General features: G+C 39.0%; 1 protein-coding gene across 1 annotated transcript; it reads left to right on the top strand.

Annotated features, from left to right (window-relative positions):
* The first annotated feature begins 1,555 nt into the window (after positions 1 to 1,555).
* On the top strand, positions 1,556 to 13,482 carry LOC120479970 (V-set domain containing T-cell activation inhibitor 1). The gene is given in 4 exon segments (XM_089117601.1): positions 1,556 to 1,660; positions 11,703 to 11,743; positions 12,766 to 13,086; positions 13,204 to 13,482. Coding segments are annotated over 4 exon segments (492 nt in total). The 5' UTR covers positions 1,556 to 1,643; the 3' UTR covers positions 13,317 to 13,482.
* The last annotated feature ends 246 nt before the right edge of the window (positions 13,483 to 13,728 follow it).

Here is a 13,728-nt window from a genome sequence, read left to right as displayed (position 1 = left end):
GCTGCCACATGCATATTATTTTCCCCCCTCAATTATGTCGTAATAACGAGATCTTATGCCGTTAAAACGACATACTTTTCTCGTTATAACGACATATCTCGTTTTAACAACATAAATATCTCGTTTTATCTCGATATGTGTCACAGATATCTGTAATTCAGTTTTGCCTAGTCAAAAAGAACATTTCAGATATCCACAACTACATTCTTCCTATCCGTAATTGTTATTTCAGATATCCACAAAGAAGCTCTTCCTAGGACAAATGACATCACTTTTGCCATTTGTATGGGGTTTGTCATTACAGATATCTACAATTCAGTTGGAGATATCCACTATGTGAATTATGGATATCTGCAACTCAATTGTAGATATCTGTAAATCCAGTTTGAGATATCTACAATTTGATTCTGAATAGTCATAACTCCGGTTCAAGATATTTTTAATTAACCTCAATTCAAGATATCTACATGTTCCATTTCAGATATCTTAAATTAAGTTTTGACTAGGCGAAATGACGTTGTAGATATCTGTAACTGGAATTATGACTAGTCAAAATAACGTTGTAGATATCTCAAACTGGAGTTAGGGATAGTCATAATTGAATTGTAGATTCAAAAAAGTTATAGATATCTTGAACTGAAATTTGATCTGAAATTTGAGATATCTGTAACTTTCCTTTTGCCAAAATGTAATTGCAGATAATTGGAGTTTTGACTAGGCGAAATGATGTCCCAGACAGCAAACTGACATTGAATCAACGTGGAAAAGACGTCTCTCATGACATCGAAACAACGTTGATCTGGCATTGTTTTGCTCATCAAATTAACGCTGAACCAACGTCAGACGCGCCATTCTTCAAAGAAAATTGGTAATTGGTTTGCAATTGGTTTGCTTTTCTAACGTTGAAACAACGTTGATTTCATGTTGATTTTCCATTAGTTTTGAAGAATGGCGCGTCTGACGTTGGTTCAACGTTAATTCGATGAGCAAAACAATGCCAGATCAACGTTGTTTCAATGTCATTTTTCCACGTTGATTCAATGTCAGTTTGCTATCTGGGGTTGCAGATATCTGTATGCAAATTAGGCCCGCAACACACTTTAGGTTTTAGGTCAGACTTACCCAGATAGCAAACTGACATTGAATCAACGTGGAAATATGACATCGAAACAACGTTGATCTGACATTGTTTTGCTCATCGAATTAACGTTGAACCAACGTCAGATGCGTCATTCTTTCAAAACTAACGCAAAATCAACTTGAAATCAACGCGTTGTTTCAACGTTATGAAAGCAAACCAATTTTCGATTTCATTTAGCTTTGAAGAATGCCGCGTCTGACGTTAGTTCAACGTTAATTCGATGAGCAAATCAACGTTGTTTCAATGTCATGAGAGACGTCGTTTCCACGTTGATTCAATGTCAGTTTGCTGTCTGGGTAGGTTTTAAATGCTAAAATAGCTTGCCATAGTCGTCGGAATCCCAGGGGCTCACCCTTCTAAAACCTTAGCCTATGACGAAACGAATGGGATAGGCTACGGATAGGGGCGGGCCCAGTGGAGTGAGTGGAACGCAGCCATAAAGAAAAATTTGGAAAACAGGAAGTGGGACGGCGAGGACGTACAAACCGTAGATCTGCGCTACATGATTATGGATCTCAGGTAGGTTTGTGCGTTGACAAGAAAAACAAATACCACGTGTGACCACGTGTTCGTTTAAGTTCTCAACTGATTAGGTGTGTTTGAAGTGCGGCATCGCCGATTGGTGAGATTGCCGCTGGCGGTCATGATCATGTCGCATATAGGCTAGCGCTTTTATTAATACAGATTCTTTTAAAGCAGATTTAAATTATTAAACAGTAACCAGCCGCTTTAAACCCCTCCTTCCCAGTCTGTAAGGGAAGGAGGGGTTTAAGCTCCACCAAAATATTCACCGAAAACACAGACATAAACTAATCAACAATGAATTGTATTGTGTTCATATTGTGATGTGACAGACAGCGAAGGTTCAAACACAGCGAAGTATAAAGCCCCGTGCCGGAGCGCGTATTATTTCAGAGATTGTTTCGTGATGAAAGAAAAACGAAACCTTTCTTTTCCAGTCACGCGAATGCTTAAAGCCAGTAGCGGAGTGGCAATCGGGAGAGTCGGGAGTTTTCCCGGTGGGCCTGTAGTGTTTCGAGGTCTGATAAAATGTATTTATTGGAAAAGCGTTACTCCTCTTTCAGCTCAAGTCTAGCTCACAATCTTTTTGAAAAATGTTACTTAAATGGGCAGGCGTGGATAGCTGTGAAAACAAGGGAGGGAGTTGGTGTCGTGTTTTTCGACCCTTATACCCGTGAAAGTGCACTGGAACGGCAGTCAAACTCGTGACTTCCCACCCGTGAACTCGTACCAGAGCCATGTATTGAGAGAGTTGCGACACGCTTGACCCAAAAATGAAAATTCTGTCAGTATTTACTCACCCTCATGTTGTTCCAACCCCGTAAGACCTTCGTTCATCTTCGGAACACAAATTAAGATATTTAAGATATTAAGATCGCTCCTGCATACAGTCCGTAGGCTTCTTGAGGGACTGGCTCTTGCTGTCCCCGAAAAGTCATTAAAGACATCGTTAAAATAGTCCAAGTGACTACAGGGGCTCAATCTTAAGTTTATCAAACGACGAGAACACTTTTGTGCGCAAAAAAACAACAAAACAAAACGACTTTATTTCAACTATTCACTTCCTTCTCCATGAGCCTGTAAGTCAGTTAACGTAGTGTGATTGCGTAGAGCTACGTCACACGTAGGCTCACTATTGGCCGACGCCCCAGACAGCAAACTGACATTGAATCAACGTGGAAACGACGTCTCTCATGACATTGAAACAACGTTGATTTGCTCATCGAATTAACGTTGAACCAACGTCAGACGCGGCATTCTTCAAAGCTAAATGAAATCGAAAATTGGTTTGCTTTCATAACGTTGAAACAACGCGTTGATTTCAAGTTGATTTTCCGTTAGTTTTGAAAGAATGACGCGTCTGACGTTGGTTCAACGTTAATTCGATGAGCAAAACAATGTCAGATCAACGTTGTTTCGATGTCATATTTCCACGTTGATTCAATGTCAGTTTGCTATCTGGGGCTGGTCATGTGTGTGTGATGCTTGTGACGTACAATAACAGAAGCTTACGCTATTAAACTAGAAACCTGACTCGCGCAGAGGGAGAAATAAACTAATAGTTGAAATAAAGTCGTTATTATTGTTGTTGTTTTTGCGCACAAAAGTGTTCTCGTCGTTTGATAAACTTAAGATTGAGCCCCTGTAGTCACTTGGACTATTTTAACGATGTCTTTAATGACTTTTCGAGGACAGCAAGAGCCAGTCCCTCAAGAAGCCTACGGACTGTATGCAGGAGCGATCTTAATATCTTAAATATCTTAATTTGTGTTCCGAAGATGAACGAAGGTCTTACGGGGTTGGAACAACATGAGGGTGAGTAAATACTGACAGAATTTTCATTTTTGGGTCAACTAACCCTTTAAATTCATTAAAAAGTGCAATGTCATAATCATTAGGCACACAGCAGTCATAAATCATTACAATACAAGATGAACCTGGCCGAGATAGAAAGAACATTTCATTGTTTATTTTATTTTATTCTTTTTTCATTATAGCTACATATTAACAATTTACATATCGTTCAGCGTAAAATATGTTGAAGATTGATGAACAGGCGTTCAATTCATTAAAGGGGTCTCTTTATGCTTTCCCAGGTTGTCAACTTAATTTAGTGTAAGTTTGAGCATACAAAAGATCTGCAAGGTTGTTTTCCGGCCTTTATGAAGTCATAATGAAACTCGTTTAAAAAATCCCCGCCCACAGAATATGCAAAAAAAAAAAAAAAAAAAAAAAAAACCTGAATGAGCTGTTGTTATATCAAAGTGATGCTGTTTTTTTCCCACAACTCATTTATTTGACCTTTCTAAGTCTAAGACAAACTGTTTAAAATTGTGATTAAAATTTATTTAACCTTAGTTTACCTTAAAATTATAATCCTAATGTCTATCTGTGTGCTGCATATATGAAATGAATAGAGTACAATGCAGGCTAGGCTTAAATGCTTCTCCATTGACATCCATTTAAAAAAAAAAAAGCATCTGGTCTCATTCTCTGTGTTAACACAGAGCCACATTGTTAGCTGTTTCTCTTTTTTGGCTAAAGGTTGCAGGCTTGCCCTCTAGTTGTCCGAAAACGTAGGCAGTGACTTGTTGCCTCTCTGCAGCGACTTCGGAGACGGTGTTTGTGTACTAAGGTTCCTCACAAAACTGATTTCAGAAAGACTTCTTCCCGAGGCAGTGTTACGGTTTAATGATCTACAGCAAAAAATAGCAAGCTTTGGTAAAACTAAGTGAATATTTAAGGACTACAATAGCAATTTCTAGCTAGAAACCACAAGTGGAAAACGTTTATCAAAAATATACATTTACACAAACTGATGACAAGCTGCAACTTTTAGACGCAATCTTTATTTTTCTAGCTCAACTGTCACAGAATGGAAAGCACAGGATTGTGGGATATCAAAGGTATGCTGCCTTCAAAACTCGATCAGATGAAGGAATCTCAGGAGCGAGTGAAACTAACATTGCATTCAGACATGTCTTGATGCCTCACAACCTTGGCATGCGTCCTCTGTCTGAAAGCATCATTTATCAGGTTTCAGACGCAGCCATTAACTCGAACACCCGATCCTCCCCTGCTTAATGAAAGTATTTGCTACAGCTGACGCTGCGTGTTCAGCTCCTCTGGCTAAAAACCAAACAAACAAACAAAATAACCATTAAATCCCATTAAACTTGTGTTCTCCAAATATTTAAATAAATCTGCTATGTTATTACATCTCTAATCTGTTATTAAGTCTCTATACCGGTTATAGGTATCTCAAACTAATAACAATCTCCTCTTTCCTTTGAACCTCTTCTAGTACTTTTCACAATACACGATAATCTCAACTGCTGCGTCCCAATTCGCCTGCTTATACTACGCCTTAAATGTATGCACTGTGTTCTGAAGAAAAAGTTCATACTTTTGAGTGTGTAACAGAAGAGAAGACAAGCTTTGGGACATAGTATCCCGTCATAAAATTGCGTCTTTAACGGTTGCTCTCGGTCGCATCCTGTCACGTAAACTGACCTGTCAACCATCTTGTCACAATTAACATCCTCAAAATTTAATTTAAAGGTGTGGTAAAGTATTAGCTAAAAATAACCCTCAGATATTTTTATAAAGCATGGTAAAGGGTTAGTTCACCCAAAAATGAAAATTAAGTCATTAATTACTCACCCCCACTACCAACCCCGCAATACCTTCGTTCATCTTCGGAACACAAATGAAGATATTTTTGATTAAATTTGAGAGCTGGATCACTGCTACATAGGCTGCCTAAGGGATCGAAACTTGACGGCCCAGAAAGTCATTGACGAAAATGTTTAAATATTCCATGACTACAGTGGCCCAACTATAAGTTTATCGAACGACGAGAATACTTTTTGTGTGGGAATAAAACAAAAATTACGACTTTATTCGACTATTCCTTTTCTTCCTTCTGGGCCTGAGACGAGAGATATCCACGAGATTCAAGAGATTTCCACGACGCATGCGCGAGAATTGCGCAAGAAGTAGTAGAAAAATAACGCAATTCTCACGCATGCGTCGTGGAAATCTCTTGAACTCTCGTCTCAGGCCCAGAAGGAAGAAAAGGAATAATCAAATAAAGTCGTTATTTTAGTTTTTTTTTTCGCACAAAAAGTATTCTCGTCGCTTGATAAACTTATATATGCATTGATTAGCATATTCGGTCATGATTTTCTATAAATCAGGTTCCTAATGGAAATTTTAGGGTCTGTGATGTCACTTACCCAGGAGGAATGTTGTGTAGTCCCTACCAGCTGTTTAGTCCTTAAAGCATAATTTCGGTATTTAACACCTTGAGTCTATTTTGTAGTTTGTTTTGAATGAAATAGAGTAGTGGACTTAGAAATTTTGACATTGGGTCCTGTCTCGACTTTTTGACTTTTTTAGAATCGCCTGTGACAGTTTTAGACTGGCTGTCTATGGGCATGCACAAACATGTCCTTAAAACAACCCTTAACGTTCATTTTCAAAACTGTGAAACTCACCGAGTGGTTGGTGGTTTTCGTTGATGATTAAAAACAAATATATCGGCGCAGTGTATGCTTTCAATCCGTGTTGTTTGCTATAGTGGAACTATTTTTTCAGACACCTCACAACCGCGTATAAACTTCCACTCGATATTTGAGTCTGAAGCGTTAGCACACTCCCGACCACTTGATGGCGACGCTGTACGGAACACAGTGTCTAGCGCACCGTAAAAAAAAAAAAATCACATACACAGTCGAATATGGCAAGACGGAGAACCGAGCGAAAAGACTACAACCAAATGTAAACAGACCCCTTTCCTTTTCCGGTAGCTAGCGCAGTAATATCAACGAGCACTGAGTCCTCCAGCAGACATCAATGCGATTTTAAAAAATGACAAATAAAACACGACAGAAACGGTATTTCACTAGTCTACTTGTTTCAGAACATCAACAAACACCACCAACCACTCGGTGAGTTGCACAGTTTTGAAAATGAACGTTAAGGGTTGTTTTAAGGACATGTTTGTGCATGCCCATAGACACCCAGTCTAAAACTGTCACAGGCGATTCTAAAATAGTCAAAAAGTCGAGACAGGACCCATTGTCAAAATTTCTAAGTCCACCACTCTATTTCATTCAAAACGAACTACAAAATAGACTCAAGATGTTAAATACCGAAATTATCCTTTAAAAAACTAGTTCTTTAAAAGCAAATTTCACGCTTTGCTTTGAACTTTGAGCGTCGCAACTTTGCAGATGTTGTTTAACCTCAACATTGCTTGAACGGCAACATTACACACGAACTAAAGTTAAAAAAGTGAAATCATAATAGAGAAAAAGATCAAGATACAATGCCAAAAATGTCTAGAAATCATTAAGTAAAAAGGGGAAAACACTTGAAGCACACTTGATATATTTGATTTACCAGTAAAGCAGGCATAGGTTTGTATCATGTAGTGTGTCATATCATGTACTACATGTTATAAGATTCGTGTGAAACTCCAAAAAGCCGTTCCTCTCTGCTGTGAAACAGAGGTGTACGTTACAGTTTTTGCATATCACCTTGGGTGTTCCTGCACCCAGGAAGCCTACATCTTCCATTCTTGTCTCACATTATTTGACAGTGTGAGGTATTGCCCAAGACATCCTTCAAAATTACCCGTTATCACACAACTTTGCCCTGAGGCAAAAAAAACAAATAACTGAACATGCAAAATACAAAAAACTTCATAAAACCTGCCAAAGAAAAGACTTCTCTACTCAAGTGTTACTACATGATCTAGTCATGATTTGTGCAAACGCTTGATATTTTTGGTGAACTTTAGTGTACTTTTAGAAAATGTCTTTAGTAACACTTGAGTAATTACTAGTTAGTTCCAATGATCTTCACTTTATAATACAAATCCAAATAATTAGTAATTCCCACAGAAGTATCTAGTAACACTTTCATCTGTGAGCTATTATTTACTAATTTGTTAATAAGAATTTATTTTAGTTAATAGTAGTTACTAGGGGTGGCACGGTTCACAAAACCCACGGTTCGGTTTGTATCACGGTTTTAGGGTCACGGTTTTCGGTTCTGTACGGTTCTTGTTATTTTTTCTTTTAATCTTTAACACTCCAGAAATGTACTTCATCATGTGATATATAGCTTAATTATCCACACTTTAGGATACAGTATTAAAATATATATATATATATATTATATTCGTGCAATCATGCACAAACTGAATTTGACTCTTTGACTTTAAGCACATTTTGGGACTATCTCAGAGGAAAGCTAGGTGAGATTTAGATACAGCAAGAGAGAAGAAATTGACATGCTTTTTGCTTTTTGGCAAAAAAGGAGAATGTGTATCACTATCTCTACAAGAACTTGTGCATTTTTATCACATAAATCTTATTTACACAAAGAAATTAACTTTCATGTATCAACTGCTAACTTTTGTAGCTCTTACCAAAATTCTATCTTTTAAAAGAAAAAGAGAGGAACTCTTAAAACACTGTCTTTTAAATGTCAATATACATGAAACCTCATTGCCTATAGATAATTAAGCTATAGCAATAGCAAAGGCCATAAACATAAAGTGAAATTTAAGTTCAACCTCAACACAAAAACAGTATCAACAATGCTTCTATTCCCAAAATGTAAGGGTACTTTTTTCCACTTATACCATAGACTAAGACTAATACTAATACTTATACGACGCTGGCGCATCCTCCAACTCCCTCATCCCTCCCACTTGCCATTTCTCCGCGTGCCGTGACCTGCAGCGCTCCATACTCCACTTTTACTGGCTTGTTTACTAACTTGAACCGGCGCTGCACAGAGCGATCGGTAATGACATCAAATACCGCAAAAGTGATGAATGCATACGGAGACGACTCGCGCTAGATTGATGTTATTCACCGGTCGCTCTGTGCAGCACCGGTCCAAGTCGAACAAGTTCATGTCGCGCGAAAAGAAAACACACATCACATACGGGCACGAGGTTACATTGCGCATGCGTCGAACCGTGAGACGCACACACGCTCCGAACCGAGACAAGCGAACCGAACGGTTCTTTCATGTACCGTGCCACCCCTAGTAGTTACTAGATTGTTAATAAACTTTTTCAGTAGTTCTCTGGGAAGTATTAAAAAAAAGTAGTTATTGATTACTTAATAGTCAACTACCACTTTTCGTCTGTGCGCTATTACTTACTATAGTTCGTTAATCAGAGTTTCTTGTTAGTTAATAATAGTTACTAGATTGTTAATATTGTGTTACTCATTAGTTCTTGTGTAGTTATTCATTAACGAAGGAACCGTATTCTAAAGTGTTACCCCAACAATCTTTCCTTCTTCTCACATCATGTGCTCCAGTGACAATGTGTCAGAAAAGGACATCCCACCTTTAAATGGTGCTTAATAGTGACTCCCGACCCTCACCTTATTGGACTGTTCTTTGAACTGTTCAGCCCTCCTAATTAGTTTCAATCATTAAAAGAAACATACTGAACATTTCCTTTTAAAGGGTTAAGATTTGTTTTTGGTTAGCCAGGAATTTTTTTAAAATTCTGCTTTACAGAAATAGCGCACTATTTATAGGTTTGCCGAATGAATGTTCCCCTAACTTTCCTCCAGCACTTCCATTACACTATATAGAGAATGTGAAGATGTCATGCCTTGTTGCATGCTGGGACAGCAGCGCGCTCTGGTTAGGATCACTCGCGGACAGATACTGAAATTGATACCAATACAAGTTATGTTTTGTTCGCATACATTGTTGAAATCTTGAGGGTAAAAGAATAATATGGAGAAGGGACAAGAAAAAGAGAAGGGTGGGAAGGGACCGTACCCAGCTAAAACCAATGCCAAGCAACAGTTTGACAAAATAAGACTATGAACAACATAATCTGTTTGACTTGTGTTATGTAGGCTATGCCAGCTGGAGTGCCCGCGTGAGCCACTGGAGGGCACTAACTCCTTGTGTTATGTTTTCACCATGGACTCATTATGGTTAATTATGTTTCAGTTGTGTTTGATTATCGGTTATTGAGTTCCTTATTTAAGCCTGAGGCTATGTTTGCACAGAAACAATTCTGAAGAGAAAACGCAAAAGTGGCATTACGTCATCTTTTTTTTATTCAGCGTTTAGATGAGTGTTTTGTGTGGGAAATCCGTGTGCAAATGGTAACGCAAAAGGAGTGAAATTCAATGTAGTAGGCCTATGCACTTCAGGCGGCTAGGAGTGCATACTACAACAACACCAAGTCCACGCGCCTGCGTACAACCTTCACTGTCAAGCAGACTTTTGCGTTTTTACCGTTTACACGGGAACGCGGCAGTGGAGCTTTTTAAGATTTCCACTCTGGAGGGTGGTTTCACTTTTTTGCGTTTTTGAGCCTCAAAAACGCCGTCACAGTGTAAACGAAAGGCACATCCGATAAAATATTTTTACTTTTCACCCGGAATCGTTCTTGTGTAAACAGGGCGAGTCATCTCTGTGTTTGGTGCGAGGTCTTGTTACATTGTAAGCGTACATCTCTGAGCAATATTCCCTGTTTTAGTATTCTGTGTTACGCTGGACGCTTGACCCTTGCCTGTCTTCTGGACTGTTGATGCTGCCTGCCTCGACCTAAGCCTGTTATCACCATGAGTTACTGGATTGCCCCTTTGTTTAACTGAATATCTGGGTTTATGTCTGATTGTGTTTAAGTTGAAATAAAGTGCTGCACATGGATCCGACCGCCTCTGTCCGTGTGTTACAACTTGGCATCCTGGATTACAGACTCTTAAGCACTACCTCTACTCACATTCCCAGACATTGTAAACTCTTTCTTTCTCTCTTTTTTGGCCTATGTGCATACACTTTGCATGAGTCTAAATGTTAGGGTGCTTTCACACCTGCCTCATTTAGTTCGTTTGAATCACACTAGAGTTCGTTTTCCCTCTTGGTGCGGTTCGTTTGGGCAGGTGTGAAAGCAGCAATCGCACTCGGGTGCGCACCAAAAGCGGACTAAACAAGCGTACCGAGACCTCCTCGAAGAGGTGGTCTCGGTACGCTTTCAAACGAACTCTGGAGCGGTTCGTTTGTGGTGAGAACGTGATCCGACCTTGAACAGACCCAACTGCCAAATAACTGAGCATTTTTGGACTAAACCAGCTGCCGTAGTAAAAACAAATGATTATATATATAGCCAATATCGCTCCCTTTAAGCCATGACTGACTTACCGCGTTCTGCACTCTCACAAAAACACTCATCATAAACACTGAAGTTGTTTTAGCACTGCACAGGGAATCTCTTACCATTAAAACATTAAAATGGTTGGGTGTAATGACCCACCAAATCCCCACTCCCCCCCCCCCCCCCCCCCCCCCGAAACGATACAAAACGATAAATTATTCCAAACTCAAGATAACATGACAAAGATAGTGTTTTTTGCATTTTTTTTTTCTTTAATTTAAGATGTATGAAAAATACAGCCACAGTGGCCCCCCCAACTTCCAAAACTTCCATTTTTATTACAGATATTTTGCACCAATTTCCCACAAAGTGAGAGTTTTGTTCTCTTGAACATCTGGAATGAATTATTCATACTTACAGGTCGTGATTTCTGAGGAGTAAGGTACAAAAAAAATCAGTACTACTACTGGCCCATCTGTCAAGAGCAAGAAACCTGCGTTGAACTCTGAGATTTGAGAAGCAGTCGTCAGAAAAGTTACGTTTAATGGCTGGTCAAGTTGTTCACGGACAACGTACAACATAGGAGGGCGTAATGCAAATCTATCTTCTAGTGACGTAGAACCGCCACGCAGTGGGATTCGAAACAATCGACTCCTATTGGTGGTTCAGGGTCTATTCTTTCTTTTTGGAGATAATAACTTAATTTATCGTGCACTTTCAACTTTACAACTTTGCAGAACGTTTACATTCACAAACAGCTATATTGCACACTGCATGAAAGGGAATATTTGAAAAAGCACAATAGTAATGGATATGCACAAGAATCATAGATGGCGCTACCAGCCATAGATTATCAAATATTAACTTTGCTTTCTCTCATTTGTGCAGATGCTGCTTCATTGTATTACTTCTACATCTAACAGGCAAAGGTAAGTATTCATAGATCTCAATTAAAGGGGCGATGAACTGAGAAATCAAATTTTCCGTGAGGTTTTGACATCTAAGAGATCATCATATTATAAGAATATCCTGTAAGTTTCAGAACTGAAAACGTCCTTGTTAGTCCAATCAAAGCTTTTATTGACACCAGCCTCAGCAAACGACTCGTTTTTCAAAGTGGGGAACTATGACGTCAATGAGGATAAAACACCACCCCCGCAGAAGATCAACGCCTTCTTCAACACGGCCGGTTTAGCCCCGCCCACTGATTCACGCATTACACGCATAGCTAAATAACATAGATGCCTACATCGTGATGACAAACCGGATCGAGCTACCGAGTAATACAGAATATTGTGCAGTGCCTGGTTGTGGAAGAAGACAGTCGCTGCATAAGCTTCCTCTGTATTCCAATAGGACTGCACGGATAAACTTTAATGACGTTCCAGCTGATGAGGTAAAACATTGTCCGTCTGTTCGCTTCATTTCAGTGAGGATTGTTTTGTAAACAAGACTGCATTTGCAGACCGATTAAGATTAAAGATCGCTGCTGTGCCGTCTATATTGGATCTGACAGGAATGGTGCAACACACGGACTCTGGGTCGAACATGTATGGGCGAATCATTCCAGTTGCCATTTTACATCATTGGATGTTTTCGAAACAATTTCCCCCGCGTGCATCGACGGGTGAGTTGAAACTCATTATAATATGCAAAACTGTTATCCACTCACAGCAGTGGGCGTTCACTTCCAAGTCTTCAGTGCGAGACGCCCATTAAAACAGAGCGTTTTTCAGCTAGGCTCAAAACTAGGGTACAAAATAGCCTATTACTTATTCAGTTTGATGTTTTTGAATGCAAAAACCAAGCGAACATCATAAGTTGACCTCAGACAACAATATAATACAATTTAAAAAGCCAGTTCATGACCCCTTTAAGAGAATTGGCATCTATTGATGTATTTTATATTTGGTGCAGTTTTTGTTTCCTAACATAATATTCTGTTCCCCAGTCTCTCTGCAGGACTCTCCAGACAAATTTGAGTGTGTGGTTGGAGACTCCGTCACCTTACCGTGCTTGTATGAGAATAAACAAAGTAATGTATTTTGGCGACACAATGTGAGAAGGAATGTGTTAAATATTATAAATGGCCAACCCTCACTACAAAAACAGGACACAATATTCCAGAATTGAGCGGAAAGTTTCCCTTCAGAGTATGTAAACGGAAACTATTCAATTACGCTGAAAAATCTGGAGTTAATTCATGCAGGAAACTACACTTGCTTTATTCAAGAATCAAATGAGGAAAAGAAGCTACAGCTTTATGTCAAAGGTACATGGAATCATTGTTTGGGAAATTACAGCTTTTTAAATGTCCATTTTATCTCTATTCAACACTTACTGAATTTACAGAACTGCTTCTCTCCACATTATTTTGTTTTTCTTACAGAAAAGCCTGAAGAACCAGCTCAGAGACAAAGAAACTCGTCCATGGAAACACAATCAAGGAAGATTATGACTTTTCTAACTGCTCTATTGGGATTTACTCTGCACTTTATCTGAGTTTTGCTTCAAGTGGCGGTTACATTTTATCATAGTTTTCCAAAGTCAGTGGTAAGCAAGTTTAGAATGTGTACAGAGTTCATGCAGACGGATGTAGATGCAATTCATGCAAACAACTGAATTTCATTATTACTTGTGCTCCATTAAACATGATCTCCAAACTTTACTTAAAACTTGTTGTGGCCTTCCTTGTTCATAAAGCCTTTTGAACAGCATAAGATTTAAATCCACCTTGCGAGCTACTCTGCTGTACGGTCAAAACACTTTGTGTTTCCCAATTACCAACACACACACTTGTGCTCTAATTATACACAGCCACTGCACCACCCAGTGGACAAAACTTTACCACACAACTAATGGCTCCTACACATTTGATAACATTTAGTGACAGTGACCAGTTGTGTTTGCTGTT

The sequence above is a fragment of the Pimephales promelas genome, chromosome 2 (assembly GCF_988280905.1).
Source record: "Pimephales promelas chromosome 2, fPimPro1.hap1.1, whole genome shotgun sequence".
Classification (NCBI taxonomy): domain Eukaryota; kingdom Metazoa; phylum Chordata; class Actinopteri; order Cypriniformes; family Leuciscidae; genus Pimephales; species Pimephales promelas.
Note: the sequence above shows the minus strand (reverse complement) of the source record. Positions and strands in the feature narration are given on the sequence as shown.